Source organism: Peromyscus eremicus, chromosome 7, assembly GCF_949786415.1.
Source record: "Peromyscus eremicus chromosome 7, PerEre_H2_v1, whole genome shotgun sequence".
Lineage (NCBI taxonomy): Eukaryota > Metazoa > Chordata > Mammalia > Rodentia > Cricetidae > Peromyscus > Peromyscus eremicus.
Genome location: NC_081422.1, coordinates 30,693,251 through 30,709,700, shown reverse-complemented (window position 1 = coordinate 30,709,700; position 16,450 = coordinate 30,693,251). Strand labels below are relative to the sequence as shown.

General features: G+C 52.4%; 1 protein-coding gene across 4 annotated transcripts in view; it reads left to right on the top strand.

The window, feature by feature from the left end:
- The first annotated feature begins 555 nt into the window (after positions 1-555).
- The window catches only part of St3gal4 (ST3 beta-galactoside alpha-2,3-sialyltransferase 4), a 40,864-nt gene continuing 24,969 nt past the window's right edge, over positions 556-16,450 (top strand). The window contains exon 1 of one of the 4 annotated variants that reach the window (XM_059267588.1): positions 556-697. Coding sequence is in view for 2 of the 4 variants with exons in the window: in XM_059267583.1 (XP_059123566.1) it covers positions 10,538-10,588 (51 nt within the window). In the remaining 2 variants the exon portion in view is untranslated. Of the gene's footprint in view, positions 698-10,507; positions 10,589-16,450 lie in introns of those variants that run through there. The other 3 variants (XM_059267591.1, XM_059267583.1, XM_059267586.1) reach the window with 3 other exon arrangements.

Below are 16,450 nucleotides of genomic sequence, written 5' to 3'. Positions count from 1 at the left end.
CAGACTGGGACAGAGGAAAGGCCCGCCAATCGGTTTAGGTCAGCTGACTGCCATGAGGGCATGGGGGTATATTGGAAGGACGGACTCCCACTCCTGTAGCTCAGTTACAGTAGAGAGAAAAGGACACTTTTCACCGCGCGGGGACAGCAAAGAAGCCTTTCTTGGGCCTTATTGTTCCCAGGAGAGTGTGGGATCACTACGTTGGGCATTCTCGTCTTGGCGCCAGTCACAGGCAGCGCTTGTCCTGGGCCTGCCCTCACCCGATCCGGCCTCCCGCACCCGGGCACCCCGGGCGCTTCTCTCCGGACCTCGGAGGCCTCCACACACCAACCGCAGTCGTCTGGGGGCCTCGCGCCCCCGCCCTCCCTCCTGCGCGCGCCCACCCTCCCTCCTTAGCGCCCTCCTTCCACCGCGCCCTCCCTCCCTCGGCGCGCCCTCCCTCCAGCGCCGCGTTCTCGGCAGTCGGCTTCCCGGCCGTGTGCGCAAGCGTGTCCGGCCCCTTCCCCGCCCCCCGCCGGAGCCCCGGCCCCCGCCTCCCCTTCAGGAGGACTTGCCCGCTCCCAGGCCGGCCCCGCTCCCGGGACAGGGACCGGGCCGAGCGGAGCCGCTGCGCCAGTGCTGCCCCGCCAGCACGGGCGCCTAGCGGATCGGAGCTGCGCGCGGATCTACCTCGCCCCGCCCCGCTCCACCCGCAAGGGTGAGTACGCGGCGGCCCGGCTCTGGGGCCCCGCGGCGGCGGAGGGCGGGGAGCGTCGGGGCTGCCGGGGCGGCCGGGACGCTAGCCTCGCGCCACGGCTTGGGGAGGTGGTCGGGCCCGGCACGTGGACGCCACGCTGCACGGGGTCGATGTGGGGCGGCCACAGCCCTGGGGAGCTGGGTCTTTTTTTTTTTTTTTTTTTTTTTTTTTCCTAGACTGGATTTTCGCGGGAAGCCTGATTCGTCTCGCTCTCTTGGAGTGAGCAAACAGGACAATCCTTCGCAAAGTTTCTAACCCCTACCCCTGTCGCTCCTGCGCCCAGGCTGAATAGGTGTCCACCACCTCTAGCATCCTCTGAACTCCAGGACATGTGGGCTGGCTTTGCTAGAGGTGACAAGCTTTGCAGGGTCTGCCTTGTGCTGGAGTCGCAAGGTCGCTGAGCAAAGCCCAAAAGGTGGGCTTGCCAACTGCAGGCTGGTTGTGTCCAAGGAGTCAGCCGAGATATGAGGGCGTCTTTGGGCCTCGGCAGCTGTGCTTCGAAGTTGTCTGGGTGGTGGACATTGGGAAGGAATAGGACTGAATAGGTCGAGCTAGAGCTGGGCGGGGGGAGACGACAAAACCCTTGTCATGTCTGTTCTGGGTGCCTCTCTGAGATCCTTGCTGGCTGGGACCCTGGGCAGACCCTAGATGCCAACGTGTCTGCCATTCCCAAAATAAAAGGGGTAGACTTTTCTGGTTTATAAGGCCTGATCTGCTGTGTTCTTCATTCTCCGGGCTGGGTCCCCAGGACCAGAATGAGAAGACTAGTACTGCCTGCAGGCTAGGGGTTTACGTTGTGTCTCACAGGGGCATGAACCTATACCACAGTGCAGGACCAGTTCTCCAGATCTACTTGGCCCCTCCAGGCCTCTACCCAGGAAGTTTTAAACAAACTGATATGTGTAAAGTAAGTGCTTTCTTTGGAAAGTCCTGGCGCAGAGGAAGAGTTGTGTATTTGCTGCTGAAAGGACATCTATAACCTTACTTTCCCAGACAGTCCTAGAGTGCTACCTAGAAGGTGCCAGTTACTTAGAGTGTGGGAAATAACTAGACATGTTTTGCTTTGTTGGCAGTTGGCCTGCAAATGCCCTCTGAGAAGGCTGAGGCCACCCACCTTTCCCGAACTTCTTCTGCCTCTGCTCCTCCTCTGAGCACCCCTCATGGCCTATCCTGTTGCATAGGGAGAGCACAGAGAGCACCTTTGGCTGCTTAGTGAAACCCTGCACTCCTTCAGGGCAAGCCAGGAGTTGGGGCCAGCCCCCAAAGACTTCAAGGTGATAGTGGAGATAAAGAGAGGGATGTAGACCGAAGTCATAAAAGTAAATTAGGAACTGGGGGTGTGGCGGAACATTTACCTACAATCCCAGTACTTGGGGGGGGGTGTGTGATGATGATGATGATAAGGGATGCATTTGTTAAGGTGCTTGGCTGTCTAAACCCGTCAAGTTTGATCCCCTATACTGTCTAAACTTACCATGGTGGTACATGCCTATAATCCCAGCACTCAGGAGATGGGATGCCAGCACTGGGCTGGTAGATCAGTTCAAGGTCATCTTCTGCTTCATATGGAGTTTGAGGCCAAATGAGGCTGCGTGAGACCCTGTCTCAATAATCCCCTTCTGGCGCTAGAGAGATGGTTCAGTGGTTAAGAGCACTGGGTGGTCTTGCAGGGGATCCGGACTCAATTCTCAGATACCTGTAGAATAGCTAATTCCAGTTCCAGGGGATCTGACACCCTCTCCTGGCTTCTACAGGCACCAGGCATGCATGTAGTGCACATAAATACATGCAGGCAAAACACTCATACACATTTTTTTTTCAAAGTTGCCTGCATAGCCTCTAGACTGAAGGGCGTCTTGTGGGTCGCTGCTCAGAGAGAAGAAGCCCCCATGGCACTAGGATTGGAGGCTCGGGGTGAGGAAGCCCCTGGTGCCTTCTAGGCTGTCTTCCCTTCCCTCCCTTGCTCCTTCCCTGCCGCAGTGACTCACCCACGGAGTGCCTTGGCCCCTCTACTCTGCCAGCTGTTTCAGTCTCATAGGATTTCATTTTCCGGGTAGAACTAAGAATCTGCCCATTTCTGGAATTGTCAAAGTTCCTGGGAAGAACTTCCTTTCTTCCCTGGGTAGGGAGGAACAGAGAGGTCGGTCCCACTTCTTAGCACCCTCTTGAGTCATGGCCAGTCAGTCTGCAGTTACTCCACGGGGCTGGCATCTGTCCTTGCTCTGCAGGCTACTCTAGGCCTCTGTTCTCTGCTCACGGTCCCTTGCCCCAAGGTTGCCCAATGAAGTAGAGAACCCTTCCTGTCATAGTGGTCCAGGGTTTACACCATGCATCGGAGAGAGGACACTGCTCTGCTTCAGATGGTACCAAGCAATTGCAACCTGTCATGCACGGGCTTCGGGAGGGAGGATGGGGCCCTAGGAAGGTCTGAAGGCTGAACCTACAGGTTTTGATCAAAGCAGAGCTGCAGCCGCTGGGAGATAGACATTGGACATCGGAGGCAGGGCAGGTGGGGTTCACTCTCCCTTCTCCATTCCCCAGTGCTGAGTTCAGTCATATCGTTGCAGCCTCTTCCCTGCAGTGAGCTGGTGCTGGGTGACAGAGCTCCCACTTCTCTTTCCTCCGGCCCTCATGACCCTCCTTCTTCCTAAAGACCCCTGGCTTTGACGGGAAGTTTTTAGTTTCCACAAGGAAATGGCTAGGACGTGGCTGTAGTCATTAGCCTACACGTCCCTTCATCGGCCTTTCCCAGAGAAGCTTGAGCACATCTGTGTGAGTGTTCAGAGCCCCGCTAGGAGGGGGGCAGTTTCCCCCTTGACACCCCCCCCCACCTTCTACACTCCTGAGGTGTGTGTCTGACTAATGCAGGTGGAGGTGGTGGTCACATGTGGCCTCAAAGACTACTCAAGTCTCAGCCACAGCCCGTTCTGAGATCCACCCAAAGGTTGTGTTGGGCTGTGGCTTTTAGGGTATGGGTGTCCACAAGTGCAGCTTGTGACCTCCAAAGCTGCTGTGTGGGAGGCGGATATGATTGTCTAGATTCTGAAGCCCTGGGATCTGCTCCAGGCCGGCCAGGGAGGAGGGTGCTGCTACTAAGAATGAGGTGAGGCATGCGTCTGATTCGATGCTTGGTGAGTGTGAGGATGCCTAAGAGCGGTTGGAGCTTGAGGATAGTCCTTTCCTCTTGCCTGCAACTTTGCTCAGGCCTGTTCTGGAGTCAGGGGCTCTAGGATCTTGCTTTGGTCTTTGAAGGGAAGCTGCTTGAAGAGTCCAGACACCAGTTTTGCAAGTGCTGGGCCGAAACACATAGTATTTCTGCTTTGGACCCAAATCTTCCAGGTGTGAGTTCTACTGTAGCTGTAGTGGTGCCGCTTGTACCCATGGTCTACCCTGTGACCTCTCCCACCGAAGCATAATGTCATAATGAAAAGGGACTTAGAGCCAGACATGGTGGCTCTTCCTTGTGATCCTAGTATTTTGGAGGTTGGAGGCAGGAGGACCAGGAGGACCAGCAAGCTGGAGGCCAGCCTGAATTACATGAGATTTTGACTCAAAAAAAAAAAATTAGGAGGCGGGCGGTGGTGGCGCATGCCTTTGATCCCAGCACTTGAGAGGCAGAGCCGGGCAGATCTCTGTGAGTTTGAGGCCAGCCTGGTCTACAGAACGAGATCCAGGACAGGCACCAAAACAACACAGCTAAACCCTGTCTCAAAAAACAAAAAAAAACAAACAAACAAATTAGGGCTAGCAAGATGCTTCGGTGAGTAAAGTATTTGCTACTTAAGCATGAGGGGCCTGAGTGAGTCCCCTAGACTTGTGGGAGTCCAGACTGGGTAGTGTGCCTCTGTAATTCTAGTACTCTTACAGTGTGGTGGGGGATAGAGACAGGAGAATGGCTGGAAGCTGAAGGGCCACCTAGCTTTGGCATATGCAGTGAACAACAACAAAGAAACCTTGTCTCAAACAAGGTGAAAGGCTGAGATTGTCCTTTGACCTCCACGTATATGCTGTGGTATGTGTCCACAGTGGCGTGTGCACCTGCACATGCTTACAGACACCAACTCACACCATTTAGTGGAAAACTGTAAACCAGGGAGGGGAGGGGAGGGGATGCCGCCCAGTATACTCTCTGCCACCTCCTGTAAGCCTCTTTGTAAATGAAGCCCGCTTGTAAATGAAACAGGCTAGGGAAGATGAAAATTACTCTACCAAGGTCACACCACTCATAAACTGTGGAGCTGGGAGTGGCCTGTTTCCAGCGCCTGCACTTTTCAGCCCTGTTTTCGCCACTTCCTAGCTGGAGCTTGTCTTAACCAGTCCCATCAGGGATGGGAAAAGAAAGATGTCAGGGTCACGGTGATTTACTGTCAAAGGGGGAAATACAAACCCGGGCCTCTCTATGCTGCCTGAACCGAAGTCTAGCCCAGAGCTGGGCTTCTCATCCCTTTCAGTGAGGCAGGCCAGGGCTCTACTCCTCCCTAGCTCCCTCCTTCCCTGCTGGCCCCTCCCAGCCCCGCGCCTCTCCGCTTTCCCGCCGGTAATTGCTTCCATCTGCCCCGCCTGCCTGCTCCTATTCCCTGGAATTGCGGCCGCCGCCCACACGGCTGAAAGTCCTCCTCAGGCAACCGCCGGGACACGTGGGGAAGGGGAGGGACTCTGTGAGTGTCTGAGCCCGGGAACCCGCCCAGGTCACAGCTCCCGGCAGTGTCTAGTTTACAAAGGATTACCTCCGCCATCCGGTGCTCCGTGATGCCTGGTTCTGGGCTCAGTGCCATGGGGGTTCCCCCCAAAGACCCCATCTTTGAGGTCCCTTTGAGGTCGCTGGCCTGGCCCAGGAGGATGGATGCTGGGCATACCCTGGTGTTAGGGATCCTTGGAATTATTGGTGGCATAGCCTGGAGGGCCCTGGAGCTCTGGGAATGGGAAAATAACAGCTACAGTTACTTTGATTCCAAGTGATTGTCGCAGAACCCGGGAGAAGAGATGCATATTTTTACCTTGCTATAAAATAAAATGCACAGGCGTGAAGTGCACATTAGCACTCTGTTTATTCCCCTGTCCAAGACTGCACCAGCTGGGCAGGGAGAGAAGCCAGCCAGGGACCTTCAGATGGCCACATGCAAAGTTTTAGAAGCATGTGTTTGATGGCCACTGAAGGTCACTGAGACATACCAGTGACCTTGACAGAAACAAAGGCTGTACAGAGGAGAGGAAGACCGAGAACCAGGAGGTGTGTTCATGGTGTTGAACGGATCAGAACTCTTTTAGGTCCTTTTCCTCCCTGAAGGTTTAGAACTTCAAACTCTAGGAACTTGTCTGCCTTGCTCACTGCTGTGTTCTTGTTTGTTGAGACAGGCTCTCACTGTGTAGCCTTACACTATATAGACCAGGCTGGCCTCGAACTCGTAGATCTGTCTGCCTCTGCCTGTAGAGTGCTGGGATTAGATGTGTGAGCCACTACCCTTGGCTTTCACTGCTATATTCTTATCGCCTGGAATGATGACTAGCAAATAATTGCTTAGTAAACGTTTCTTTGAGGAGTTAATGGAAAAATGTGGTTCAGGCTTTCTAGCTTGTCTTTACACTGCCCAGGCCCATCTTGTGTTAGGATAGGTGTGAGGGTCCTGTATTCAGACACAGGCGGGCAGGAGTCTCCCTAGGAGAACATACCCCATTCTCCACTCCAAGTCCAGCTAGTCACTCCTTTTTAATAACTTTCAGATCTCTGCACAGACTAGTCATAACCTTCACTTCCTGTTCCTGTGTCAACTTCTTGTTATTTGCCCAAGAAGGGCGCCTTGGGGGCTGAGTGCTTAGTTGGGTGGCGTCTGTGGAGGAAGGGGTTTAGTCTCGTTTCTACATACTGGGGTTCCAGGTAAACTCTCCTAAAACTGGGACTGAGGGTTTCTTAGACTAAAGAAAAAAGTCCCCCCCCCCCCCAAGCCCCTGTTCATCTCCACCAAGAGTGTTCTCCTCCTGTTCCTGGTAGCATGCCATATGGATCTGTCACCTCTCAGCCTTTGCTCCCACGGTCTTGCCACGTGACTTGGTCATCTTGCGTAATGACCATTCTGAATCGCCTTTGTCCTTCAGGTCACCTTGAACCAGTGTCTTGTGAAGGCTTCCTGAGTCCCTCTGCCTCTGCCACTCTGCATCTCACTCCTGTGAGCTTGAGTTCAGAGGGGACCTCTGAGTGTGGGCTGAGCCAAAGGCAGGAGTTGTGAAGCCAGGGGATTTGTGTCCCTGGGGACAGGTGGTAGGCTCGCCCAGTTTCCCTCCTTCCCTACCTTCCGCAGCCCTTGTTAGCATTATTTACACCTCCAAGAAATTAACACTCCTTAATGAGATAGCACTTCAGATAACATTCAGTGCCTGGAGTGTAGTATGCTACAAAAGCTGGCTGGCTGGCCTTTTATTCCAGGGAGACTGCCTTTGGGCCCTGGAAGAAGAGCATTGAGCTGGGCAGGAGCTAGGGCCCTGTCTGTGCCCTCTGTCCACCCAAGTGAGTTCGGCCAGATCTTGCTTTTGATTTGGTTTTCTAGATTAGAAGTCTGTTGATTGAGGTACAGATATTCGTATCTGCCTCACTCAAGCATGGCAACGTACAAGTGAGATAAACATGTCTTCCCCTGGAAGAGACCTCAGAGGTAGGCATTGGTGTTAACTTGCTGGAAGGTCGGGACTTTGTTATCATCCTATCTCCAGCACTAGCACCCAGCGGGTACCCAGTAACTGCTCCATATTTCCTTTTGCAAATGATAGAATGGAAGCACAGAAAGGTCTCAAGAGCATCTCTCCCCAAGGGAGGGAGGGAAGGTGCAGGGCCTAGCCTCAGGTGTGACCCTGATTTTCTCATTCCTGAACCCACCCCCACCCCCCCACCCCCACACATTCTTGTTCAGCCCATCTGCTTTACATGCTCCCAGTTGTTGAGGCTAATCTCTCCTGGGGCAGGGTAGGCTCCTAGGACTTGGTAAACTAAAATGAATGGTCTGGAAGTGCCCAGTGGCCTGGACTAGACTAGACTGGCCATGTCTATTTGACAGAGCAAGAGCTGAGGGTCTGGAGGAAGAGTGTGCGTTGGTGGAGTGTGGGGACTGTCCTCATCGCCTTGTGGGTTCTTCTGTCCCGATTCATTGCCTCTTCTCTTTCTGGACCCCCCTTTGGCCCCCTCTTTTATCTCTTTCAGCTCTCCAGAGCTCCCAGTCTTGCCTCAGAGGCACCTACTGGAGAGAGCTGGCCAGAGTCGGGAGGTTTCTGGCCGGCCTCCCAGGGAGCACACTTTGTGTGTGTGTGTGTGTGTGCTTGTAAATGTGTGGGTGAGGGTGTGCATGGGTTACCTGTGTGCAAGAGAGTTTCGGGGCCTGTGTGTGAGCAGAACCTGGCATGCATTTGTGTGGCTCTGCACTCCTTGCCTAGATCATGGTACTTACCAGGGCTTGCTCCTGGTCTAGAGCTTGCTTCTTCGTTGTCCTTGTGACCTTGGCTTTGCACTGAGGCTTTGTTCTCTCTTAGAGACCAGCTGGTTCTTTGCTAGGGTCCCACACAGTGGTGACTGATCCTCGGCCACCCATTCAGCTTGCCCAGGGGCCCTGGGGCCAGTGTTTGTCCCGTCTTCCTAAATGGAGGCGTGTAGGGGCTTCCTGCCCAGAGTTTCAATCCTGCCAAGGCAGAGGGAATGGGGAACAGCTGCCTTGGCTGATTGCGGCTCCGGCTCCGTATGGATTTGGTTTGACAACAAAGCTCCCTCTGTGTGTTCTCAGGCCCCTTATGTAACTAGAGTGGGGGCAGGGGAGGTACGGGAGGAGATGGAGACCAGGAGACACCAGGAAGGGGCTTGGGAGACAGGGAAGCTGGTGAGACCACTGAGAGGAAGGCTGAGGGGGAAGAGGGTAGGTTTGGACACCGCAGTCCATTTCCTGCCTGCAGAGGAGGGTAGGGGATGACTTCCAGGTCTAGCACCCTTCCTTTCCATGTTGTCTTCCTCCCCTTGGACCCTTCTCGTCGTCAATGTCAGCTAAGAAAGGGCTCTGGACCTGTTTGGGAGTGAGGCCAGGTAGGGTTTGGAACCAGGCCTGAGAAGCTGGTTCTTGACCTCACCCTTTAACTGGATAGATTCCTTATAGCCGGGCAGTGGTGGCGCACGCCTTTAATCCCGGCACTCGGGAGGAGGCAGAGGCAGGCGGATCTCTGTGAGTTCAAAGCCAGCCTGGTCTACAGAGTGAGTTCCAGAAGAGCCAGGGCTACACAGAGAAACCCTGTCTCAAAAACAAACAAACAAACAAACAAACAAGAAGTGATAAGTTTTCTTCCCTTGCCTTTGGGCTTCTGTCTCCTTCTCCTAGACCAGCCCTGCACCATGCCAGGCTGTCCCTACGGCCCCTTCCCACTCCACTCAGCTTGCTGGCCAACTCCACCTGTGGCCCTGTCCCCTGCAACCCCCGTTCTCTTCTCTACATCACTGTCTCAGCAGCTGTCCAAATCGAGAAGAAAGAAAATATCCTCTCTCAGGAGCAGCTGGACTGATGGACCAGCAAGGCCAGGTGAGCTGGCCAGCGCCAGGTGTGCCCCGGAGTAGGGGTGGGGACCAGAGCTGAGCCTGGGACCTGATCGCTTAATGAACACTAGAAGAGGCCTGGAGAATATATGGGGTCTCTGGCCTCTCCTGCCTTACAGGGATGCCTACACCTCTATGGGGATTCAGCCTTTTAGATTATCTCCTGGTCTATTTCTTCTCTGTCCCTCAATTTTTTTTTCCTGGTACCTGTTGTTTATTCTCTTTCTTTACAAACAACCTTTTTTCTGCATCTGGAAAAATGTTGCAAAGGCCACATTCAACCTGTGGGAAAGTATGGTTCCTAAAAGGGTAGGGAGAAGTACTGCTGGCCAAGATGCCAGTTACCCTGAGCATGTGTTTGGGGCCTAATAGATGGGAGTTTAGTGTATGTTGATCCGTGGCACTGCTGTGGTTGATTTGTGGTCTCTGCCCAGAGGTATTCTAGAGGAAACTTGGACCTGCTGCTCCAGGGGGAAGTATGGGGGGGGGGCATAGCCTAGATCTGCTGAAGACTCTAGAATCCTCTCCCCAGGCATTAACTGGCTGGAGTCTTATGCTTTAACTGCCTCCTTTTCAGGCCTGGGTGCCAGCACGATCCTGGGAATGCTGAAGCCTCAGACTTGAGCCCACACTCTGTTTGAGCAGGGTGGGTGGGGGCGAGAGTAGGGGGAGGCAAATGGGGAAAACCTAGGGGACCTGGGACTTTCTAGGTTTGGTGTTCAGTGAGCTGAGAGGTCAGTCCTTCGTATAGATTAGACACGGATAGAGAGAGGGCTGAATAATCCTGGAGAATGGTGGGCGTCAGGCCAGGAAGAGCCCTCCACTGAACAGCAACCTCTGCCGTGTGCAGGGCTGTGGGCACAGGCTCACCTCCAGCCCTGTAGGGACCCTCCCAGGGAGTCCATCAGTGTGGCCGAAATGCCTCTCCAGGACTTCTGCCCTGTATCTTCCTTCTGTTTATATTCCTGCAGCCACCCCTTTGGTATCCCCCTTCCCGCTGCTTCTGAGGATGACAGGGGTGCACTTTCCTCTTGAAAGCTGGATTTGGAAAGACAGAGGCAGCAGGATCAGGGATTCCCTTTATCCAACTTTCAGAGGTCCCCAGAGAGCAGATGTAGCCACTCCCTGCTCCTCGAAGCTCCAGGCTCCCTGGCTGTTAGCTCCAGGGACCTTCAGCCAAACAAACAAACAGCAGGAGTCAGGGCTGGAATTGAAGAAACCAGAGAGCCGTGCGCCACCAAGGCATGGCGGAAGAGAATTCCCTGGCCGATGGGGCCCAGCAGACCTCAGAAGCTGTATGTGGCCGTGGAGTGGGTAGGGGAAGGAATGAGAGCTGTGTTTGTGAGCGCTTGTGTGTGGTGTATGTAGGAGTCCCCTGTGATGCCGTATGTGTGTGTTTTTAGTAGCGGCTAGTATGAGAGGTGTGTACAAGTTATTGCCACGCAGGCCAAGTGTAGGTGTTACTGAAGCAAGTTTGAGTGGGGAAGGGGCCACCCGTGCCGCGTGGTTCTTTGAGGTGACGGAGCTGTCGGTGCTCACACGGTCATTTCTACCCTCCCCACAAGGGGCTAGGTGGGCAAGAGATGCCCTGGGTGGTCTCTGAAAACCTGAGTACCAGCCAGCCTGTCGACCCAGAGGATCTGTTGCTCAAGGACTTCAAAGCCTGGTCTTTTTCAGCAGCACCCAGAACACTAGCCATCCTACCCTGCCCTCGTCATCCCCTGCCCTCGTCATCTGCTTTTAGCCTGAGGAAAATGTGTGTGTGTGTGTGTGTGTGTGTGTGTGTGTGTGTGTGTGGTGTGTGTGTGCGTGTGTGTGTGTGTGTGTGTGGTGTGTGTGTGTCTGTCTGTCTGTGTGTGTCTGTGTGTGTGTGTGTGTGTGTGTGTGTGTGGTGTGTGTGTGTCTGTCTGTCTGTGTGTGTCTGTGTGTGTGTGTGTGTGTGTGTGTGTGTGTGGTGTGTGTGTCTGTGTCTGTGTGTCTGTGTCTGTTTCTGTGTGTGTGTCTCTGTGTGTGTGTGTGTGTGTGTCTGTGTGTCTGTGTGTCTGTGTCTGTGTCTGTGTGTGTGTCTCTGTGTCTGTGTGTGTCTGTGTGTCTGTGTCTGTGTGTGTGTCTCTGTGTGTGTGTGTCTGTGTGTGTCTGTGTGTGTGTGTGTGTCTGTGTGTGTGTGTGTGTGTCTGTGTGTCTGTGTGTCTGTGTCCGTGTCCAGACAAGCTGATACAGGAAGGGAAGGGCTTGACTTTCCTTCCTCACTCTGCACATCCTTTCTGGGAGGCCCTTGGCTTGCACACCACTGCACTCACTGCCTTTCTCCAGCCTGGCCTTTCACACTTCCCTGTACCTTTAACCCTGAGTTCTTCCTAGGAATTCAGAAGGGCTCTCCCTATGGATATATAGACTTCCTTGTTCTTGAATTAGGGTTCAAGAACACTCAAGGCCTTTAGTCCACTTAGAGCTGACTAGATATTGTGGGGAGGGGCGGAGGGAGAACGGTCCTGCAGAAATGACCAGGATCAGGGGAGGGGAACGGTCCTGCAGAAATGACCAGGATCAGGGGAGGAGAACGGTCCTGTAGAAATGACCAGGATCAGGGGAGGGGAACGGTCCTGCAGAAATGACCAGGATCAGGGGAGGAGAACGGTCCTACAGAAATGACCAGGATCAGGGGAGGGGAACGGTCCTGCAGAAATGACCAGGATCAGGGGAGGGGAACGGTCCTACAGAAATGACCAGGATCAGGGGAGGGGCTTCTGACAGCAAAAACTGCTCCCGGGGACTTCCAAATAAGAGCTGACAGCCAGCAACAGGTGTGGAGCTCTGAGCAAACCTTTATTCACCTCTGTGGGCATTCTTGGACTACACAGTTCTCTACCTTGTATCTGCTTGGAGTCGTAGGGAGCACAGATGGTTCTCGACTTACAAAGGTTTGATTTAAGGTGAAAGGAAAAAGGGAATTATAATGGCATGTGAAGACTTACAAACAAACAAACTTAATGTGTCACACACTGAGAGTTGTGAATTTTGCCCCTTACCAGCCCAGTGATATGCAGGATGACTGTCTTGTGATGCTGGCAGAGGGCAGCCCCAGAACCCCGGCCAGCCACATAGTCACAAGATGAACATTGCTGCCCTCCCAGCAGTAGACTGGGTTAAGATAGGATGTTCAGCATATAGATCGTGGATATCAGATGCATTTTGGAGTTGCAGTGTTTTTAACTCAGGAGGCTTTTTTTGGGGACATAGCCTCATTGTCAGTCAGGGTACCTCTGCCTGAGCTACAGAGGGCCATTCAGTGCAGAAGGAGCATTACTCTGGAAGAGGCTGCTTAGTACTGGGTACTGTCTGGAGGGCTGGTGCCTGTACCACCCAGGCTACGAGGGTCTGTCCATGGTCTAGCTGGCTGGTTGTGTAAGCTGGAACCGGCCAAGAGCCTGGGCACTGGCAATCAACTAACTACCAGAGGTACTGCACTTGGAGAGAGAGGAAAGAGTGGGGTGACCTCCCCAGCGCGGGCCCACCCGTCCCTCCGGCAGTAGTGCCTGTCACAGAACCGTGTTGTCAGGTGTGGGTGTGAGTATGGTCCTGGGGTTGTGATCTCAGGCAGGAGGAAATGGACACTCCTCATCATTAAATCAGAATGAAAGAGCAGGAGCACATGAAGTGGTTTAAAAATTAAAAGAAATTACTCACATAAGCCGCAGAATTGTTCCAGGAATCTTTTAAAATTTAATCCCGTGCTATCACTCCTTTATTAATACCCTGCTGTGACTTTTTATGACATCTAGACAACCCCGTGCTCCTCTGGTGGTCTGTGCAGGGTCTTAGCTCACCTGGTACCCATGGCATCCTTGAGTTGGCTGTCTCTGACCACCAGAGTCGTATCGGACTTGTTTCTGTTCTTTACATCCGACTAAGGCGGGGTCCAGAACCTTCTGTCCCTATCCCGTGTAGATCTCTGGTTAAAACCAGCTTCTGAGAGGGATAGTCCTAACTGGATTGCAGAGGACCTGCCTGGCTATTCTCTGTGTCACTGCCTTTGGTCAGCAGCTTCACAATATGAGTCATCATTACAGTGCCTTCATTATTTCTCTACTTGTCATGTCTGTCTCTACTCACGTATAAACTCTATACATGGGGGCCAGTTGTCTTGTTTATAGCTCTTGACAGTGCCGTGGATGTAGGAAGCTGTGGTCCAAGAGGGCTTCTGTTTCTGCTGTGTGCCCAAATTGTGGTTTTTTGTTTTGTTTTGTTTTGTTTTGTTTTGTTTTTCTAAGACAGAGTTTCTCTGTGTAGCCCTGACTGGCATAGAACTCACTCTGTAAACCATGCTGGCCTTAAACTCAGAGATCCACCTGCCTCTGCCACCCAAATGCTGGAATCAAAGGTGTGTACCACCACCTCCCAGACCTTGTAGTCTTGAAACCTAGGGGACAGGAGTGTTGTTCTAGACCAGCTCCTCTGAGGAGTAGGTAAGGGAGGTATTGTTCATCGCTCTTCTACAGCCACATGTGGGACTCCTCTGTAGGTGACCTTACTTGGGAGTTCTGGCCAGCAGCCCTAGAATCAGAGTCATCAGAGCTGGTCAACAGGTGCAGGAGTCAGTTCCTCAGAAACCACTGATGAGTGTGAGAGTATGAGGAAGTAATGCTTGAAGGACAGATAATCATAGCTACATTGTCCTTACCAGCTGCTCCCGGGGAGATCTGGCAAACTCCTGGTCTGTTGACTCCCAGGTCTTTGCAGAAAGCGTTGCTTTCATGTGTGGTATCACTGGCCTATACAGAGTTGTTGCGCACATTAGAAATAACCTCTCCCTCTGGTCATGGCCCGGCTCCCAGTACATATGGCCTGCCAAGCAGAGAGAAGGCTGGACACTCCATCCTAGATAGTGTTCGTGTACCCGGTGTGTATTTGTGCTGGTGTCTGTCCTTGGAGTGGGACGAGGAGGAGGAGGAGGAGGAGGAGGAGCAGGAGGAGGAGGAGGAGGAGGAGGAGCAGGAGGAGGAGGAGGAGGAGGAGGTGGTGGTGGTCCATGAGCAAGGCAGGAGCTGCACTCGTGTCCTGTGGACTAAGGTCAGCTACTTCCACCTCAGCAATAACCCCGAACGGCCACTGTTCTTTGCCACTTTGAGTCACTCTACCAGACAGAGCTGTGTTTTCATCCTCAGTCACATAGCAGAAGACCTGGTCTGGAGTCTCCTAACCGATAAATCCAGAATTCAGGTCCAGGTATGTGAGACCCCAACACTGTATTCTTTTGTTGTTGTTGTTGTTTTTTGTTTTGTTTTGTTTGTTTGTTTTTCAAGACAGGGTTGCTCTGTACAACAGTCCTGACTGTCCTGGAACTCGCTTTTTAGACCAGGCTGGCCTTGAACTCACAGAGCTCCACTTGCCTCTGCCTCCTGAGTGCTGGGATTAAAGGCATCCGCCACCACTGCCTGGCTAACACTGTATTCTTAATTATAGTATTTTGTTTTATCTCTCTCTTCTTCCTGCTGAGTTTTTTTTTTTTTTTTTATTTAAAAGTATATTGTACAGGTTAAAAAGGTCAAACAGCCGATGGGTGTGTGAAAGCAGAGTGTGGTGGTGCACACCTATAATTTTACAGTCCTTGTAAAAGCTGTCCTCTGTAGCCTGAGCAATGTGAGACCTGCCTTAAACACAGACAGACGGATGGGTAGACAGACGGATGGACGGACACACACTCACACACACACGCTCCACATACCAGTTTCAACTGGATATACTGGCTCACATCTGTAGTCCTAGAACAGTAGCCCCAGAGGCTGGGGCAGGAGGATTATGAGTTTGGAGCCACCCCAGACTACACAGTAAGATCCTACCTCCACTTAAATTAAAGAAAACAACAACAACAAAACAGCTGGAAAAAAAAAAAAGCAAGGAATGTGTCTTCCATTCTAAACTCCGTTCTGCTGAGCGGCCGTCTTTCAAGGCGGCCTCCTTCATTGTTTCCTGCATCCTTCCATTTAAATGACCCTTCTGCAGACGTACGTATGCACACCTATGACCCTCTGCTGAAAGTGGATCTGGAGATACCCAGAACACTTCTACCTGCTTCTTGGAATTTTAATACTGGACTTGAGGGAATCACTTGATGGCAGAACATACAGATTTAGATTCTCTTTCAGCTGCTATCATAGTGTTTGTGATCTCTGGCGCCATACGCATTTAAACAGGTCTGTGTGGCTAGATATTTATATTGTTCCCACTTTTTTCTGATATACGAAGTACTGGGAGGAGTCCAGTGCTGTGGCAAGTACCTATAGTTCCAGCCCCAGAAAGAATGAAGAGAAGGGGTGGCTATACTGATAATAGTGTGGGCAGTACAGTGAAACCTTTCTATAAAAACAATAATAAAACACACACAGATGCCGGGCGGTGGTGGCACACACCTTTAATCTCAGCACTCGGGAGGCAGAGAGAGGTAGGTGAATCTCTGTGAGTTTGAGGTCAGCCTGGTCTACAGAGCGAGCTCTGGGACAGCCAGGGCTGCACAGAGAAACCCTGTCTCCAAAAACCAACACACACAGACACACACACACACACACACACACACACACACACCCAACACACATACACACAACCAACACACACACACACACACACACACACACACACACACACAATACAGGTGCTCGGTAAGAGTCTTGATAGACAGGTCTCTGTACAAACACAAGACGTCTCTGCAGAGTGAACTTCTGGCAGTGGATTCTTGGGGAACAAGGATGTTGATAGATATTGCTCAATCTCTACCCACAACGTTGACTCTGTTTTCAGTTCCACTGAAGGGGCCCCATTTCCCTTGTACTCCTCCATCACTGTGCACCTCAGACCTCTGTTAGAAAGCAGTGAGAAGATGGTGCCCCAAGCATACTGGAGTTTGGAGTTCTGACTCAGGTGCCGGGGCTCTAACTCAGAACCTCGTGTATGCTAGACAAGCTCTACCCAGGCTGGGATTTTTACATGCAGATGAATATCTTCCCATATGTGCCGTTTATAGTCTTCACAGTAGCTGTATGTTCACACCCTTGTTCTACTTCAATTTTATGTTTTATTTTTATGAGGTAGGGTCTCATGTAGCCCAGGCTAACCCCAAAATCACTATGGAGGCAAGAATCACCTTGAACTTCTGATCTGCC